The sequence below is a fragment of the Hippopotamus amphibius genome, chromosome X, assembly GCF_030028045.1.
Source record: "Hippopotamus amphibius kiboko isolate mHipAmp2 chromosome X, mHipAmp2.hap2, whole genome shotgun sequence".
Classification (NCBI taxonomy): domain Eukaryota; kingdom Metazoa; phylum Chordata; class Mammalia; order Artiodactyla; family Hippopotamidae; genus Hippopotamus; species Hippopotamus amphibius.
This window is the reverse complement of record NC_080203.1, coordinates 5537191-5556361: the sequence shown is the minus strand read 5'-3', so window position 1 is coordinate 5556361 and position 19171 is coordinate 5537191. Positions and strand designations below refer to the sequence as shown.

Here is a 19171-nt window from a genome sequence, read left to right as displayed (position 1 = left end):
ACTGGGCTGAAATCAAGCTGTCAGCAGGATCACACTTCCTCCAAACGCTCTAGGAAAGGATCCTTCCTTGACTCTTCCAATTTCTGGTGGCTGCAGGCATTTCTTGGTTTGTGGCCACATCAGTTCAATGTTCAAGGCCAGCATTTTCATAGCTTTACATCTCTTTCTGCTCTGTCTTCACATTGCTGCTGTGTGTGTGTGTGTGTGTGTGTGTGTGTGTGTGTGTGTGTAACATCTACCTGACTCCCCTTTTCTAAGAATATATGTGTACTGGTTGAATAGTGTCTCCCCCAAATTCATGTTCCCCCAGAACCTCAGAAAGTGACCTTCTTAGGGAATCAGGTCTTTGCAGATGTAATGAGTTAAGGTGAGGTCATACTGGATTAGGACGGACCCTTTATCCAATGACTGGTGCCCTTATAAAAGGCGGAAAGACACATGGAGACATAAGGAAGGCCATGTGAAGACAGAGGCAGAGATGGGAGGAGTGCTGCCACAAGCCCAGCAATGAGCACCTGGGGTCACCAGAAGCTGAAAAAGGCAGGAAGGATCCCGCCCTAGAGCCTCTGAAGGCAGTTTGTCCTGCTGACAGCTTGATTTTGGACTTCTGGCCTCTAGAAGCACGGAATAGTAAATGTCTCCTGTTTCAAACCCCCCAGTTTCTGCGATTGCACTTCAGGCCCACCCTGACGATCTGGGGTCGCCTCTCCAGCCCCCCAGCCTTGAGTTAATCACATCTGCGGAGTCCCTTTTTCTATCTAAGGTCACATCACAGGTTTCAGGGATTAGGACCTGATATCTTCAGAGGCCAGTATGCAGCCTGCAGCCTACAGGGACCCACACAAGGCAGGAGATCATCAGGCACTGCTTGTGCTAACAGAGGATCAGAGGCAACCTAGGTGTTCACCACTGGGGAAAGGGAGAAGTAACCTAGTAGTTATAAGCAATCAACTGAAACACATAGCAACATGGAGTGGTAACCCACCCAGGGCTGTGGAAAGGGGACCCAGGAAGACACTGAACAGATTCTCCAGGACAATATCACTCGTGCCTACTGAAAACACATAGACACACTACCCTAGACATTTGCCAGAGCACAGACTCAAGTGTTTGCTGCTGAGGGGAGGGAATTACAGCGACTGGGTGGGGGGATGGATTGATCCAGCCGGAGCGGGACCTCACACACCAGTGATGGTGATGCCACGAATTGAGGACTGTCATTACCTGAAGGCCAAAATAAACTAAGGAAAGAAGTCCCAGATGTGTCGTTTCATGAAGGCTGCCCCACTCTGGAAGCAAGCGCCTTGGCATGTTTTGCATAAAGACATCTTTATGCCACTGAGTGTCACCGTCACTTTGCTTTTGGGAAGGGAGGAACCATGTGGCCTCCAGAGTGGAGGGAGGACGCCCTCCTAGCAACTCCAGGGAACAAAGAAAGCCATACGAATGCCATTTGCCATCTCCTGACAGTTGTTTTCCATCTGCTGTGCTGAGCGCTCCCTCCCAGCAGCCTTGAGCGGGCAGCTGACGTCGTTGGCTCACCCATCGGTCCTGGTTCAGACCTCCCATGGTTTTGTTCATTCTCAGAACGCGGGGAACACACTCTGCCTCCCTTTTTCCAGATACAATACTTCTCCCAGTGCCATTTGATCAAGTAGCAGGAGTGCAGAATAGAATGAGGCCAGTGGCCCTGGAAACACTATGGATTCCGAATCAGTTTGGGAAATGATCAGCCATTTTAACCCGTGGGGAAGGGGAGGTAGATCTTGTTCGCTTCTTTCCCATTGGATTCTTCTTAGTCCCCTGTAAGGGTCTCTTTGAAAATGCCATCCTTCTTGGCTATGCCTGGAGAGAAAAAAGAACCCGACTTTTAATGTTTTGTCTGTTAGTATCAAGGCCAGAGGGAAAGGAGGAGGATCATATTTTACTGTAACCTTTACTTTATCCCCCACAAAGGCCTTTCAGCAGAACTGACCTTCAGTATTTTTGACTCTAGCAACAAGAAAAATCTCATTGTGACATTCAGCAGCGTTCTTGTCTGGGCTCTCTTTGATCCACTTAAGGATTCATATTTTCGGGTACACCAGCAGCTGCTTAATTTTGCTATTCATTCCTGTCCACCTCCTCCCTCCCGTTACAGGCATACCCGGGAGACTAAATTTCCAAACACAGGTGAGGAATCAAGCAGTGGTTTTTCATCTCTGAAGATGCTTTAACAGCCTGCCCAAGGTCTGTGCTCTTCGTGAACAAATATTTCATTTCAGCCTTGCCACATTTGACACAGTTGGCAGTCCTTGTTCAAAACAGAAACTCATCTAGAGACGCCAATGTATTCTTAGTTATTTGCCTGGGAGACAGGGTTTTAGTCCAACAGAAAAGGGAAGATGAAAGAGCAGGCAGAGGTAGCTTACCTCGCTTACTCCTCACAAATGTTCCTTGCCTGCCTAGCGAGAGAGGCCTTCAGCCAATCACCCAGCTCCCCCCACCCCCCACCCCATAGCACTAGGTATGTGTTTTTACAGTCTGTGGGTGGAAGGTTCTGGGAGGTGCTTCAGGAGCCACCATGGAGAAAGGAGAAGACCTAGCAGGTAGGGATCTTGCCCCCCTTTCCAATCATTGCCCCGTTACTTTCATCTGTTATCTCAAAAGTCTGTGGCATATAATTTCACTCCAAAAGTCATTCATTTTGCTGCTAAAAAGGTATGGAAACCATTGGACCAGATGTACTCTAAGGGCCCTGTACTAGTTTCCTGTGGCCGCCATAAGAAATTATCCTAAACTGAGTGGCTTGAAAAAACAGAAATTTACTCTGATCTGGTTCTGAAGGCCAGAAGCCCAAAATCAGTATCATGGGACTGAAGTCAAGGGGCTTCAGGGAGAATTTACTCCTTGTCTCCTCCAGCCTCTGGTGGCTGCTGGCATTCCTTGCCTCGTGACTGAATCTATCCAGTTATTAAGATCCGTGCCTTTACATCTCCTTCTCCCCTCTTTTTTTTTTTTTAATTTATTTATTTTTTTTGGCTGTGTTGGTTGCTGCACACGGGCTTTCTCTAGCTGCGGCAGGCGGGGGTTACTCTTCATTGTGGTACGTGGGCTCCTCATTGTGGTGGCCTCTCTTGTTGCGGAGCACAGGCTCTAGGTGCGTGGGCTTCAGTAGTTGTGGCTCAAGGGCTCCAGAGCGCAGCCTCAGTAGTTGTGGCACACGGGCTTAGTTGCTCCGCGACATGTGGGATCTTCCTGGGGCAGGGCTCAAACCCGAGTCCCCTGCACTGGCAGGCAGATTCCCAACCACTGCACCACCTAGGAAGTCCCTCCTTCTCCTCATTGTGTCTATTCTCCCTCTGCCTCTGCTTATAAGGCTACATGTGATTGCATTAGGGCCCATTCAGGTAATCCAGTGTAATCTCCCCATCTCAGTATTCTCAACTTCATCACATCTGCATATGCGTAAGCTTTTCTCCCCCCATATATGTTAACATTCAGAGGTTCTGGTGGTTAGGGCATGGATATCTTCTGGGGGGCCATTTTGCAGCCGACCATAGGCCTTTTCAACGCTAAGATCCTAAGAATTACTTACCCCCATTCCCCAAATTCCCTTCTAAGAAGCTTTTTCTATATTCCCATGCCTTAAAGAACCTGAAACTATAGCATTATTTTTTCATTCAACTCAGAAATAGGAAACCCAAACTTCATTCTTTCATCGTGAATGCATGTAAATTTGTGTGTCCCACCCAACCCGGGTGCTTTTATTTCTATAAAAGTCTCGTGGGAATTGTGTGTTGGTTTTGCCTTGGTTGGCCTGGCTACAGAAGATGCTGTGTAACTACCGTACATGGCCACCAGGCAGCACAATGGGAAGCACTGGTGCTGGCCCCAGGGCACGAGCCCACAGTCCTGGCACCTGTCTCCTAGCTGGGCCTCTTTCCTCTGCCCTGTGACCCGGCAGCATCTGTCTGCCCTCTGACCACAGGGAGAACACCTGCAAGGCCTCAAAGCAGTACCTTCTACTGTCTGTTTGAAAAAAAAATTTTTTTGCAAGGATAGTTTTCTCCACCTTCTATTCTATTTTTTTTCCCTCATCATAAAGGAATCCGTGCTTAGGGTCAAAAAGTATAAAGAAATAGAATAAAAGATGGCCCATAATGTCACCTTTCCAGGACAACCACCTGTACTGAATGCTTCTTATCTGTCCAGACACAGGCTAAGTGTGCTTCATCCTTTATCCCCTGCCATCCTCACAACTACCCTGTTAGGTGTGTCTTATCAGACCCATTTTACCTATGAGGAAACTGAGGCATGGGGAGATTCAGCAACCAGCCCAAGGGCACAAGGAAGGGATGGAGTTGAGACTTGAACCCAGGTACTTCTGATTCCAAAACCCATGCTCTTGGGACTTCCCTGGTGGTCCAGTGGTTAAGACTCTGTGCTTCCAGAGTAGGGGGCGTGGGGGTCGATCCCTGGTTCGGGAACTAAGATCCTGCATGCCACATGGTGTGGCCAAAATAAAGAAAGAAATAAAGCCCGCGGTCTTGACCTCTGCACACACCGCACACCTTAAGTACAACTTTGTATTCAGCGCTGTCGAAACAATCTGACCATACGGCTGTGTGCTCACCAGGACATAAGCCCACCAGGACACACCCTCACTAGGATGTGTTCTTGCAGGCATGTATCCTCACCGGGATTGACTTTTATTCTGTCCTGCTCAAAGCTTTGTTCTGCGAGGTGGTTGCACCACTCTGGGTTTCTGGAGGGGAAGTTCAGTTGGCAGCGTATTCATCTGGGTACAAGTCGATCCGGACGCGTGGACAAAGCAGACTACATCAGGAGGGCCTCAGAAGTGCATGAGACCTCCCATTCCCCACGCCGACCCCGTCTCCAACGCAGTTCCCCATCTAGAAAAGGAAAAGTTCACACTAGATGCTAATGGTCCTTCCACCTGTAAAGTTCTATGATTTATCAAGTGTTAACATTCGGGCATGCTGAGAGGAGATTTGAGAACCCATCATAAATATTTAAATTAGCTGCCAACACACGGTGAGCTCATCACAGAATCACGAGCCCTGGATCGTGGAGCAAGATGTGAAAGAGAGAGGGTGACGCCCAATTTGACACTCTTTGCTCTAGATCTCCCAATCGACTGTCCCAGAAGCTGGGTTTCTGTGTGGTCCCTGGCTCATCATCACCATGATCATCATCCAGCTCTTAAGATTAAAGGCAGGAAGCTAGCGGGAGACATTTCCCAGAGGCTACAGCGGTGGCAGCGGCAGCAGCAGCAGCGGATCTCTCTCCCCAACCTTGTTTTTTCCCAGAGCTTTTAGATTGCTGCGCTCGTTACCAAATGCTGGCCCTCATCTCTCCACACCAGCAAGCCAATTCTACTTCGCTCAAATTTTACTCTGAGATCCTAGTAGGGGCCAAACCTTTTGTGGGGCAGTGGGCTGTTCTTATCCCTGGGGTGCTCCAGGCAGGTACAGAAACAACTAGAACACCCAGGGCTTTCAGGCCCTTAGCAAGAGTGTGAGCAGTGCTGAGGAGGATCACAGGATCTCCTGTGATCGGGGGTGGGGGTGGAGTGGTGGCAGGAACCTCGCTGGAACCAGATCTTGAAGGGTCTTTCTGTGGCTTTATCTCAAGGTTCCAGAGGCTCACGAAAGGATTTTAAACTGAACAGTAGCCAGACAGAAATGTACATTTGTAAAAGATCCCTTGAGTTGCTGGCGTATGTGAGACTGAGCAGGGAGACCAGTTAGGGGGCTGCTGTGGCCGTCTAGGGGAGAGAGGACCACAGCTCAGTAGTAGGAGGGGGAGAAGCCGCTGGATTGGGGAGATGTTTCAGAGACTGAATCGACAGGATTTGGGGACAGTATGGATATGGGAGATGAAGGAGGGCTGGGAGCCAGGCAGGACAAGGCGCGGGAATGGTGGTGCCACTCTCTGGGGATGGGGATGGGGGAAGGGCTGAGATTGGGGAGCTTGCTTTGGGACACACTGGGGTGAGGTCACTCATCTGATGACTGCAACAGTTGCCCTCAGGCCCTTTGACCTTTGCTGCCCTTCTCTCTGGGGCTGTTGATAGGCAGAAGGGTCCTGGGTGGTCATTGTTTGCCCACTGAAAACATTCCGACAGTGAAGCCTGTTAAAAAGACAGGGAGGCAGGAGGTATTGATTGACTCCCAATTCTGCTCCTGATGACCTGGTGCCCTTGAGCAAAACACTTGCTTCCTCTGGGCTTCAATTTTTTTTTCAAAATATGCCTACATATCTCACAGGACCCTTGTGGGGTGCAGGTTAGATAGTAGATACACAGCACTTTGTTAAGGGACAAAATACAAGGCAGCATTAGACCATCATCATCATCGTTATCACGTTCTCTGATCTGACTTGGGCCATTTGTAGTTTATGTTCACAGTTCCTTACCAATTTATCTGGTTGTCCTTTTCTCTGATAACCAGTGAATGTGCAGGGCAGGTACGAGCATATCCAAAAATAAGTGGAAAGTTAAGATGATAATCTACATACATTATGTTAAAAAAGAAGGCTTTTACTTGAAACACCTCAAGGCAGGCTGATCTGAGAGTCACATCATATTGAGAAAGCTGTCTAGAATCATTTGCAAAGATTACCAAGCAAAGGAAATCCACCTATGAATATAAACATACTTTTTCCACCTCACTGCAAGACCATAGAGTCCAAGCATCTCCACCCATTCGTTGTTTTGACAAATATTCACTGGGCATTTACAGCGTGCTTTCTTCTAGGCATTTGAGAATAGGGGTGGGAGGCATGGCTGCCTACAAGGAGCTTATGACCCTGGAGATCATCTAGTATCTAGCCCAGTTCCCTGACGGGAGACTGAGGACCAGTGAGGCTCAGGGATTTGCCTAGGGATTTTCCAAGGCCTCTTGAAGCTGTTGAGGAGCAGAGGGCAGAGCCCCTGCCTGTGATCCTAGGATGCTAGTCCTTCTAAGATACCTCTGAGGCGATATCACTTGTCTCAGAATGCAACAGTGAGGTTGGCCCCTGTCAATTACTCAGAATGTCCATTTCACAAATGCACATTAGTTTCATCCTGGACAAAATTCAGACGTCGTGCTTCATAGGATCCCACAACAACTTATGACGTGGGTACTATTACTACTCTCAATTTTGCACAGGGAGACACTCTGGGACCGAGAGCTGAGGTTGCTTGTCGGAGTCACACGGCTGACACATGGCCCCTGCTCTTTCCCACATGCCTGACCTAAATGCTCTGTGGTGCTATTCGGACTTGGGAACTCCCTTTGTGAGCTAGAGTCCTAGTGAGCACTGCAAATCCACCGCAGGACTCCAGGGCTGAAAAATAAACAAGGGGAGCCCCCACCCTCCCTGCAGTCCCCCAGGGTCGCCCTGGGCAAAGGGCCCTGCTCTGGGCTGCCTTCTGGGGGTGGGGTAGACACATGGCAACCCCCCTTCTTGGCTGAGTGAAGTCTTTTGTGGCACTGGCATTGGTCCTCTAGTTTTCTCATCACCTCTCCCCCCAACCACAGAGGGCTACTGCTTCCTTCTGAGAGGGCGTGCCCTCCACACCAGCATCTGATAACACAGGCACACCTTTGCTTTCTCAGGCCTTTGCTCATTCATCTAGCATTTGTCTGAGTGTCTCCTGGGTCCCAATCCATGTGCTCGTTGGGCAGAAGCCCAACTGAGACACACATTCAACGAGCAATCACCTAAAGAATGGCCAAAGGAGATGTGCCACAAAGGAGACCACAGGGAACGTCCCCTCACCGGTTGGGGACTAGGCTGAGGTCTCAAGAGCTGCAGCACTTGCCTAGGAGCGGAAGGGGCAGTGGTCCGAGGTGGCGGAAACAGCAGGGAAGCACACACTCCCTGGGATGGGAGAGAGGATGGCCTGCAGAGGGAAGTGGCATCAAGAGTGAAGGGGAGGTAGGGGTTGGGGGGGGGCGGGGAAGAGGCAGGAGAGGGGAGGAGAGGCCATGGAGGGCTGACGTGAGGGCCAGATTTACAATTTGAAAAAAGATCACGCTGGCTCTGGCTGGGAGGTGGGCAGGGCACAAATCCAGCTATTTTCCCCACCCTCACTGCCAAGGTCTCAAATCCAGGCCCACACCGGCCTCTGGCCTCCTCTGGCCCATCCCCTCACGGTGACAGGGGAGAGCTTTCTCAGACAGAACTCTGATTGGCTCACTACCTGCTCAGAATTCTGCCCCGGCTGCCCATTTTCTGGAGCCCATGAAAGCGTACAGCATCTGCCAGGACAACCTCTGTGTCTCTGCAGTGGCTCTTACTGTCCCCTTCCCTGGCCAATCTAGCTCTCGAGTCGTCACACCAGTTCAGTGCACACTTTCACACCTCTGTTCATGGGTCCTGCTTTCCCCGTGGCCCGTGGTAATTTGCTCCTTCTCTGCCCATGGAACCCGGCTCTGAGTGATCTCCCGGACTCAGAAAGCCTTCCCAGACCCGCCCCACCACAATCAGAACTGAAGCCTGCCTCTGGCCTTCGCTTGTTCTATTTTGCTGGCATTTATTTCGTCCTCCACTGGTTTATTGCTGTTGCTGTGTCTGCTCGCTCTAGATTGCAAGTTGCCTGAGGGTGGGGACCCTGCCTTAAGAATGTAAGCGGTCAAGGTCAATGGAAAACTCATCGTTAAGAAATCTGAATGGGGTCCCTGCTCTGTGCTACACACGGGGGAGATGGCAGAGAACAGAGCAGACAGAAATCTCTTCTCTCAAGGGGCTCACTGTCCTGTGGTGAGACAGGCCATCAGTGAGATGAATGTAGGGGTGTCGTGAGTGAGCTCACCAGCTCTCGTTAAGTGTGTGTGGACAGATACAGCAGCGGGAAGGAAAGCATGCGATGTGGGATTGAGGCTTTCAGTTTTCAACAGGCTTGTCAGGGAAGGTGACATTGGAGCAAAGACCTAAAGGAGGTGAGGGCAGGAGCCTTGCAGATTTAGGGGGAAAGATCGTCTCAGGCAGAGGGAAGAGCAGGTGCCAAGGGCCTGGGGTAGCTACTCCTGAGTGAGGTGGGGGCAGGGTGAGGAGAGACTTGAGAGGTGGAATCAGAGGTGAGTGTGGTGGGGGGGGCTGACTTGTGAAACCCCCTGAGGGCTGTTGGAGGGACTTGGGCTGTACCCTGAGGGGACAGGGTAAAGGTCTGAGGGTCCCGAGCTGAGGAAGGCCAGGGTGTGACTTAGCAAGCTACCTCCTGCTGCTGCGCAGAGGTGACTGAGGCTGGTGGGGGTAACATGTATGGTGTCAGTCAGATTCCATCACCAGACACTGGGCTGGTTTCTAAAGCCCTCCTCCCAGAGGACGGGGCACATGCAGGGCCTTGGCAAGGCCACATTTCAGGTTTGGGGCTTTTTTTTTGGCGGGTGGGGGGAGGTGGGTGAAGACAGGAGAATCATTCCTAAGAACGACGATGCCCTAAGAGATGCCAGGGACCAGCCACCTCTCCCCTTTTCACGATGGGAAACACGCCCAGAAAGAGGGCATGGGGAGCATTTTAAACACAGTAACTCCAATCCTGTTTTCAAGAGTAGCAATCTTCGGCTCCCCGCTCCCTACTGCACGAATCCCTTTGGTTCAGGTGAAGAGAAACAGTTTGTACCTTTTCCCAAAGAGGGGCATGCTGGCCCATTAGCTGCTCAGTGGGCCAGAGCCGGGCCTTTCCGTCACTTGGGCAGGCACAGGGGGGCCTGCAGTAAGAGGTGGGCAGAAACCCCGGGAGTGGGGGGTGGGGTCTGAGAATCCCGGCGCTGTGCTCTAGGTGGGAGGGGTCTGGGGTGAGGCAGGCTATGCTCAGTCACCCAGCAGTGGGTAAAGGCTTCAAGGCCTGACGGGTCAAGGCTGTTCCAGGAGCTGGCTGGGTCAACAGAGGTGACCCCACTAAGTGCCCCTCCCCTCCCTGCTCTCCCCCCCTCCCCCAGAGCTCTCCCAGGTCCTTGACTCTGGCAGGGCTTGTGTGGGTGAAGCCTGTGTGTCCACAGGGCAGCGGTGTGGACAGTAACATGGAGGAAATCCTTTGGTCGTTTCCCTACTTCTCACTTCCGTCAATGTGAAAGGAGGGCCAGCGGGCCTGGTGGTGCTGGTGTGGCCGTGTCATGTGAAACAGCACTGGCTCCTGTGCTCCCTTCCTGGTGGCCTGACCTATGGCCTTGGGGGCAGGAGAGGTGGCGCAGGCTGGCCCTACCTTCCCATCTGTCCCCAACCTGGAACCCCTTGTTCTCAAGGGTGCTGGCTGCTCCTCCCACCTCGCTAACGGCCATTGCACCCACAGTGGAGCTGCACTATTAAGAGTAAAACAACCGTGGTAATTCCCTGGTGGTCCAGTAGTTAGGACCCCGCACTCTCACTGCCAAGGGCCCGGGTTCAATCCCTGGTCTGGGAACTAAGATCCCAGAAGCCCCACAGCGCGGCCAAAAAGAAAAAAAGTAAGGCAAGAGTGACACATGACACTAAGGGTCAAGACACCAGGCTTCCAGGCCCTGCTCAGCCACTGACTGCTGACTCCTGGGGGGGGGGCCCTCTGCTGCAGGAGGAGGCTGGGCTGGCGGGCTTCCGAGGTGCTTCCCAGCTGAGCTGCTCTACAAGCCCATCAGAAGAACACCAGAGACCCTCGCTAGGAAAACAACTTTCCTCTCTTCGGGAAGAGAGTCCAGATGGAATGTAATTCCCACCCAAGAGCAGAAGGGAAGGGGAGGAGGAGGCTCCAGGGTAGGCCCCAGGCCCCCTGGGAGTGAGTAGAGTGGGGGCAAGGGCCCTGGGAAGGCCTGGAAGCAGTTAGAGACTCTATACCTGTGAGGACTGGAATTTACAAAGCCTCCAGATCGCCAGTGACATGTTGTGCTCATTGTGGGATCTTCACAGCAAGTGCCCTTAACATATTTTAAATGATTCAACAGTCTGGCCCCACCCCTGACCACCAAATCACCCTGGCTGCCTTTCCATTGATTCTTAAAAGGAGGCTGGCCTGGTTGGGCCTCGGGGATGTCACCTTTAAGCCCTAGGTGCTCAGATGGAGACCTGGCGGAGAGTGGGGTGGGGTGGGGGATGGGGGAGGTGGGTAGGGTGAGGACAGCATTTTTCTTGAATGATAAGGATTCCTTCCCCTTAATTTTGGGGGCAGGGGGTCTTGAACTGACAGGAACCGAAAACTTTACCACACTTTGTCATATTTCCTATTTCCTTGAATGTTTTCCTAACGTCTCCAGGCATTGAAGTGGCTTACAGGATTCTGGTTTGAGATTCCCCTGTGTGGATGGGCCTGGCCTCAAAGGGGACTGATGTGGTTAAAGTACTTTCCAGGGAGGGCCGGGCAGAGGCTCAGAGCGCACTCCATTGCCTTGACCAGTTGGAGCTATGCCAAGCCACCAGGCACTGAACTGTGCTGCAGACAGAAGAGGCAACTTGCCTTGGAACCCCTGAGTCTGGGCCACGCCTGGGCACCCCTGACTTTCTGTCACTTCTTTCACCTTCCAGACTGATTCTTAGCCCTCCCCTGGGTGGCCTTTTACAGGTGACAATCAGATCACTTTCACACACACGCTCACAAGCAGACTGGCCAGTGGCTGGGGTGGATGAGGCAGGTCGAGTCACCTTTGACAGATTAGACTGGGGCTGGGAGAGCTGAGATGACATGGCAAAAGGCTCACCACGAAGTCAGTGACAGAGCCCAAAGCCACTGTCTCGCCCCTGCCCTCCAGGCCCACCCCCCACATCATGTCATCTCCCTTCTGTTATTTATTAGTAGACATTAAAGATGTGTACATGGAATTGAATTAGGAGAGACTTCCTGCTGAGGCAGGGACCTGCCAGGCACCTCCTCCGCTCTGGCTGTGCCACAGACAGGCCGTGCTGAGGAGAAACCTAGGCTGTGAGGAGCCTCCCAACTGAGGTTTATGCGGAAGGAAGGGATGGAGGAACTGGGAAGACTGGGTGACTTGGGGGTGATATGTGTGTTTGTGGGGGGCAGGTCAGGGAACCATGGCAACCATCTTCAGATCTCTGCCACGGCTCAGCGATGTCATAGTCACTTTTTCTGAACTTCTGATGACAGTAACCACAGGTTGAAGCTTCAAACCAAGTGGTTCAGCTCAATAAGAGGAGGGGCTTTCTCAGGAGCAGACATGGAAACTCTTCCTCTGAAGAGTAAGAAGCAGCCTTTCGTCATTCGAAGTACGTGAACCCAGAAATCAGAGCCCAATGGGCAGGGCTCTGGCAATGAGTGGGGAAGAGGGGGTCTTGAGGGTGGTGTCGGGACACCATTTACTGTAAGCTCTCTTCTGCCTGGGAGATGCTCTTATTGGTCTGGCTTGGCCTTCAAGCTCCTGCCTCTGGGAATGCCCTGGGTGTGCCCGGGTGTGAGTGTGCAGACATGTGCTGCTTGTGACTTCCCTGTGCTTGTAAGTGTGACCCTCACCAGCCACTCAGGGACCCGCCAAGTAGTGCCTGAGGTCTCTGAGGCTGACCACTCTGGTTCCCCCAGCTTGGTGCTTGCCAACTGCTAAGGGCAGCCTCCCACTGTGGCCACTGTGGTCCCACCATGTCCCACTGTGGTCCTGCCTGAGACCCTGACTTGCATCTCTGGCCTAGAAAGGCCTAACAACATTGAGAGCCTGTGGCACTCTGTAGAGTGGTCAGACCATAAGTGGAGGCCCTGCTCCCTTTTGGGAAGGGTAGAAACAGAAGAGGGGGGAGTGGCTTGGGCAGATCAGAGCCTGAGAACCCGGACGTGGAATAAGCTGAAGCTGTCCGCCTGAAGAAGAAACGGCCTGCTGTGGAATCTCTGAAGGGTAAGGGATTGGACTGTGTGTAGGATGGTGGGCCCAGGTCTCAGAGATAGCCCCAGATGGAAAAGACAGCCCAGAAGGGAGGAGGTAAGCTCTCTGTGAGTGGAGGTATGCAGGCAGAAGGTAGGCAAGCACTCAGCTAGCTCTAACAGTGCAGTGCATTAGATGAGGGAGCCTTAAGATGTCCCCATTCCTGAGAGTCTGTAAATTAGGGACCTAGGAAACTGATTTGATGCCTGTGGCTCTTGTCAAAAAGAGCACTATCATTGTCTTTTGGTCTCAGTTGGATCCCGAATGTTGGAAGCCCAGCAGTGCCAGCTGCAGGAGCTCAGACTTGCCCAGGACACTCAGAGGAGCTGGCAAGAGCTGGGTGGGGGTAGGGCGGTAGGTGTGTTGTGAGATCAGCTCCCTTGCCTACCTCAAACTCAGCCATAGTTTCTGGAAACAGCATTTGGAAAAGTCATCTCTGGTGGGTCTCATTTCTAAATATGGGAATTATAAATAGCTGGATATCTTGGCCTCTCAAAGTGCTTTAGAAAGGGAACTTCTGTCGAAAAACTCATGATGCCTCTTCACTGTTTTCTCCAAACTTCAACTCTTGAAATGGGCTTCTTTTTTTTCACCCTTCCTTGTTTTTCTTCCATTCTTTATAGGATGTTCGTGGTATCTCCAAGATGGAAGGGGGCGCTCAGATATTTCTCAACAGGGCTGATACTAGCATTTGAAATGGGACATTTGGCATCCCTGGCCACCCCCTCCTCATATTAGATTCCAGCAGCAAATCCCAGTCATGGGGCATTTCTCAGCATCCCTTAGAGGTGTCTCCCCCCACCACACAGACACACATTTTGAAAGCCATTGCCTGAATCCCCCCAAAGAGTTGACTTGCTCAAGGCCATGCCACCCAGTGACAAAGCCAAGGCCAAGTCAAATCCCACTGATTTATTCCAAGAACTTTTATTCTTCAACAGATTGTGTGTCCAAAGAGCAAAGAGATCGCGGGCCTGAACTGAGGCAGTGAAGAGGGGACTCCCTGCCCGCAAAACTACTACTTCTCACGATTTCTCTCCTTTTACCAAACTCCGTTTTCCTCCTCTAGCCCACCTAGCTCGCAACTGCAGCACAAATCGACTTTCTGGAAATTAGTGGAAAGAGCCTAGTCGAGCGCGAGTCGTGGGAGCAGAATCAGGTTCTTTTCAGGCAGGGCAGCGGGGTGCGAGTGCCGAAACCCAGAGGTCTCGGGGAGCGAGCAGCCGCCTTCCGCCCGGCATAGGAGAGTGAGCTGTTTCCAGCCTCCTGCGGCGGAGTCACGGCGGAACTCGGTGGAGGTGGAGGACCGTCGACCCTCGCGGTTGATCCCTGGAGGTGTCCCGGGGCGGGGGGAGGGGGTTGCCTGGGGGCCAGGGGTCGGGGCTGGGGGCGCACAGGCCGCGGCACAGAGGGAGCAGAGGGCAGCGCAGCTGGGCTCGACCTCGCCCTCCAAACACCAGAGGCCGAGGCCGCTGGGAATGGCGGGGCCACCCCTCCAAAGTCCTTTGAGATCCCAGCTCCGTTCGAAGAGGGGGGCGAGGGGAGTGGGAAAGCGAGATTATCATCATTGCTCTGTTTTGCCTCGGCAGCCAGCGCCGGCGGGTTGTTCTGTTTGAATGAATGATCCCAGCGGCCGCGCCCAATGGGCGCCCGCGCCTGTTTAATATTCATGAGGCCCGCAGCCAATGGTCGGGCGAGGAGGCTGTTTTAAACGGCGGAGCCCACTGGCCAATCAGGCGGCTCTCGTGGAGGCAGCTAGCGCGAGGCTGTGGAGCGCTGAGCCGCGCGTCGTGCCCTGCGCTGCCCAGACTAGCGAACAATACAGGTACGTTTCGTACCGCCCGCCGCCGCCGCTGCCGCCGCCGCCGCCGCCGCCGCCGCCGCCGCCGCAGAAGCAGCGTCCGCACAACTTTCCGGCCCGCGGCGCCGCGAGCGCGCTCCGCCGCCGCCCCCTGCCTCTCCTCCGCGCGCCCTTCCCGCCCCCTTCGCCTCCCCTCTTGCTAGGTGCGGGAAGGAAGGAGCGATTCAGGTGTTTCAACTTTTCAGTGCTTCAAGCCGAGCTCCCCGCTGGCGGGGCTGGGCTTCCTCCGCAAACCCACCCTCGGCCGACGCCCCCCCGGGGCAGCGGCCCAGGGACCGAGGCCCCCCGGAGCCAGATGTTGGAGCGGCGGCGGCGGCGGCGGCGGCGGCGCGAGCCGAGGGGCGGCTGCGGGTCCGGGCGGCGCGCGTCCCGGCGCGGGGCGGCGGCCTGGGGAAGGGGGCCGGTGCTCCCCGGCCCGGAACGGACTCCGAGAGGGGCGGCCGGCCGCTGCCCGCCCGAGGCTACGGCGCAGGCAAACTTCGCTCCCGGGCTCGGCGGGCGCCGCGCGGACCCGCGGGCTGCACTGCTGCTTCTGCATTAACATGGCCGTCGCGGGAGCGCCCGGCGGCCCGGGGGAGGGGGGGCGCGGGCCGGCCGCCCCCCGCTCGGCTCCTGCCCGCCGGGCACCGCCGCCGCCGCCGCGAACATGGCTGGCGCGGCGCTGGGCTCGGGCGAGCGGAGGGCGGGCGGGCCGTGGGGGCTCCCGGGCGGGCTCCGGCCTCGGCCCCGGCGCCCGCGGCCTGGGGCTGGCGGCGTGGAGGGCCGGGGGCGCCCCCGCGGGCCCCGGCGCGGCCGAGCGTCATGGCCGCACGGGCGTCTTTGTTATCCCGAGCAGTGCGCCCCGCGCCGGCGGCTGGGGGCGGGGGGGGGGGTCCAGCCCGCGGCCCCCGCAGCCCCGGGCGGGGCGGGGCGGGGTGGGGGCTGGCGAGCGGGCGGCGGCGGCGGCGGCGGCGGGGGCCGGACCGCTTTGTTTGCCGCCGCCGCCGCCCGCGCCGGCCGCGCGCGGATCAGCCATTTTAGCGAGCGGGGCTCGCGGGCACCGCGGGCGCCGCCGCCGCCGCCGCCGCCTGCCCGGCTCCGCGCCCCCGGCGCGCAGCCGTCGCCGCCGCCCCCGGCCCCGCGCGCCCCGCGGGGGTGGCAGCGGCGGATTTCAGGGGCACTTTCTTTCATCAGGAAGCTTTTGACAAAATGGAAGGCGAATTATGTGTGTCCGGGTGACCCAGCGCGGGGCCGAGCCCGGCTGCCCGTGGCCAGCCCGGGGTTCCCCCGCGACCCGGCCCGCCGCACCCGCGCCGCCGCCGCGGGACCCTAGTGCAGCCCCTCGGTCTGTCCCTGTGAAGGGGAGCGCTCGAGTTTTGCGTGATGACCTTGGGTGTGGGAAAAGGAAAAGATGGCGGGAAGCAGGGGGGGCTGGGACAGGGACGATGACACGCCACAGCTGCATTTTTATTTGGAAACTTTGGAGAAAGTGTTCCTGGCTGGACATACGTTCCGCTTTACCGATGAGCAAGACGAGCCCTTTTAGTCTCCCCTCCCCCTTTCGGTAATGATGAAGTGACAGATTTGAACTCGTAGTACGAGGGATATCAGCTCAGTTGCCAGCTCACCCTTCTTGTAAAGGCCATTTTTTATAAGCCAGAGCGCATCAAAAATAGTGGAATTTGAAATGTTCTCTGTTTACAGTTCTCCTGCTTTGATCTTGTGGTTGGCAGTGGTGACGGTATTTTTGTCTCTAACGCAGGAGTAAAACAGATGACCAGCTAGCCTTTAGTCCTTGGTTTCAAGCTTCTGCCATCTGCCTGCACCCTCTACAAATGTGTCCTCCCTGTGCCCTTCCCACTATGTGATTGTAGTTTCCAAAACGTAGTAATTCTGAGTCGGAACATAGCTCTGAGCCACCCCACTTGGGTCAGTTCCATTTGGAGAACTTGATCGCTCTCCGAGAAGTAAGTCGCAAACCAGCGCACTTCATGCTGGTCAAAAGTTAAATGACAAGCGACAGTGAAAGTGATTTCCTCCCCATTCTGCCTTCAGCTGCTAGTGGCAGCTGGGGAGGGGGGGGTTCTTCCTAAATGGCCAGCTTTGGTAAATCTTGTATATATTCATAGTATTTGTTTTTCTTTGTCTCTCTTCCTTTCATCAGTCAAGATGGCTAAAGGTGATCCCAAGAAACCAAAGGGCAAGATGTCTGCTTATGCCTTCTTTGTGCAGACATGCAGAGAGGAACATAAGAAGAAAAACCCTGAGGTTCCTGTCAATTTTGCAGAGTTTTCCAAGAAGTGCTCTGAGAGGTGGAAGGTATTTTTCTTTTGTATCTTTCAAGCCAGTCCTAGTTGGATTTGACACTTTGTGGTTACTTACTTTCAGTGTAGCCCCAGGTGGCTGTTTTCTTCCTCTTAGAGTCATCTTGCCTGTCTTTAGAATTTTGCCTGTGTTAGAATTTCGGGTGTGTGCTTTTATTTTTGAAGACTCTACCAGGGTTTAAGGCCTTCGTCCCCTTTTACAAGTGATTATAGCAGCTGCCACTTTAATTACAGGACAGCTGAACAGGTATGTGCTCACTGCATTGAGGAATTTAACAGGTCCTATTCTTTGCAGACGATGTCTGGGAAAGAGAAGTCTAAATTTGATGAAATGGCAAAGGCAGATAAAGTGCGCTATGATCGGGAAATGAAGGATTATGGACCAGCTAAGGGAGGCAAGAAGAAGAAGGACCCTAATGCCCCCAAGAGGCCACCGTAAGTGACTATAGGATTCAGGATAAAAATTAAGAGCTTTCCTTTTGCTTGAAAGATTTTTTAAAAGACAGCTTTACCTAAAAATGTTAAGATACCTCTGCAAAACGTTCTGTACTTTGAGCTTTAAAATGCAGGACCAGGGAAGTCTACAGTTATGGCTGTGTTTGTGAGCTGTGCACATGGTGGTTGGCTGTTGGCCTTTCCACTGAGAAGGAGGCAGACAGCCCAGTTCTGGGTGTCAGGGTCCATAGGCGTGTTGTTGTCTACCCTTTTCCCAGGAATTGAGAAAGCACCATATATCTCTGAAGCATCTTAAGCATTCTAGTACTACAGCTTGGTAAGATCTCATGGCATCACACATTTGTTCCTTGAGGGAGGAGTCATAGTGGTAGGAATGTGTGCGTTGAGGAACACAGGATTTCGACTTCAGCTCCCATTTTGGAGGGTTCTCATCTAACGTATACAATTCTCTCCCCCCAAGGTCTGGATTTTTCCTGTTCTGTTCCGAATTCCGCCCCAAGATCAAATCTACAAACCCCGGCATCTCTATTGGAGATGTGGCAAAGAAGCTGGGTGAGATGTGGAATAACTTAAGTGACAGCGAGAAGCAGCCATACATCAACAAGGCAGCAAAGCTGAAGGAGAAGTATGAGAAGGTGAGGAGGACCAGAGTGTGCCCTGCTGGGCTGGGGCCCTGGGAGCCTGCACGGGTGAGCAGTCGGCTGCCTTGGCTGTGGCTGGGCTAGGGGTAGAAGGCTGCGGGACCTGTCTCCACGCCAGATCAGTCTGGTGTGCTGGTGGTCCGGCTTCTGACAGATGTTTGTGTCTCGGACAACTTTTCAGGCAGGGTTCAAAATTTGATCATGTGGGATGCCCCGGGCAGGTGGTCTGATAGTGCTATTCACAGGACTTCGAGAGCACTTGAACACCCATTCCCTTTGCAGTTGGAATGGCTGAGAACCCGATTTGAATCTGGAAACAAACACTTCAGAGAACAGCCCTGTCTTCCTCCCTTGTTTTTTTCTTCTGGGGCGGGGATGGCTTGCTTCTACCCTTGGCTTATTTGGAATGTGTCCCTGTCCCTTCCAGGATGTCGCAGATTATAAGTCTAAAGGGAAGTTTGATGGTGCCAAGGGTCCTGCTAAAGTTGCCCGGAAAAAGGTGGAAGAGGAAGATGAAGACGACGAGGAGGACGAGGAGGAGGAGGAGGAGGAGGAGGAGGATGAATAAAAAAAACTGTTGACCTGTCTCCTTGTGGATACCTTAGAGTAGGGAGCGCCGTGCTTGACACACCTCTCGGCCGAGACGTGTCTGTTGCCCTCGTTAGGTTTAATTGCCCGAATGGATCATGACCATATCGTAGTCTCTCAGAGTGCTCTAGCGATTGTCAGTGCTTTACATGAAGTGGCCATGGGTGTCTGGAGCACCCGGAAACTGTATCAAAGTTGTACATATTTCCAAACATTTTTAAAAAGGAAAAGGCTCTCGTGTTCTCCTCACTCTGTGCACTTTGCTGTTGGTGTGACAAGGCATTTAAAGATGTTTCTGGCTTTTTTTTTTTTTTAATTTTTGTAAGGTGGTGTGTTAACCCTATGGTCATTGGCTAGGAATCCCGAGTTCTCAGCTGTACATAATCTATAGTTTGTAAAAAGAACAAAGCAACCGAGACACACTCTTGATGCTCCTTGCTTGGCGTGGAGGCTGTGGGGGCGATGCCTTCCAGAGGGGCCGTAGCTCAGGGCGTG

At 53.6% G+C, this 19171-nt stretch overlaps 1 protein-coding gene across 6 annotated transcripts; it reads left to right on the top strand.

Moving 5' to 3' along the window:
• The first annotated feature begins 12706 nt into the window (after positions 1-12706).
• HMGB3 (high mobility group box 3) lies at positions 12707-18667 on the top strand. Of its 6 annotated transcripts, none has more exons than XM_057719101.1 (5): positions 12707-12800; positions 16832-16986; positions 17287-17426; positions 17908-18082; positions 18516-18667. In XM_057719101.1, the coding sequence occupies exons 2-5, from the start codon at positions 16837-16839 to the stop codon at positions 18654-18656; spliced, it is 606 nt and encodes a 201-aa protein (XP_057575084.1). In that variant the 5' UTR covers positions 12707-12800; positions 16832-16836; the 3' UTR covers positions 18657-18667. The 6 variants fall into 6 exon arrangements, with proteins under 6 accessions (XP_057575084.1, XP_057575083.1, XP_057575088.1 ...); XM_057719100.1 differs by lacking the exon at positions 12707-12800 and adding an exon at positions 14705-14856; XM_057719105.1 differs by lacking the exon at positions 12707-12800 and adding an exon at positions 14810-14831.
• The last annotated feature ends 504 nt before the right edge of the window (positions 18668-19171 follow it).

Excerpts from the sequence above, each read along its gene's own strand:
- HMGB3 (XM_057719101.1), top strand. The coding sequence starts at position 16,837 with ATGGCTAAAGGTGATCCCAAGAAACCAAAGGGCAAGATGTCTGCTTAT. Across the intron at positions 16,987-17,286 it reads AGTGCTCTGAGAGGTGGAAG|ACGATGTCTGGGAAAGAGAA; the intron begins GTATTTTTCTTT and ends TATTCTTTGCAG. Across the intron at positions 18,083-18,515 it reads TGAAGGAGAAGTATGAGAAG|GATGTCGCAGATTATAAGTC; the intron begins GTGAGGAGGACC and ends TGTCCCTTCCAG.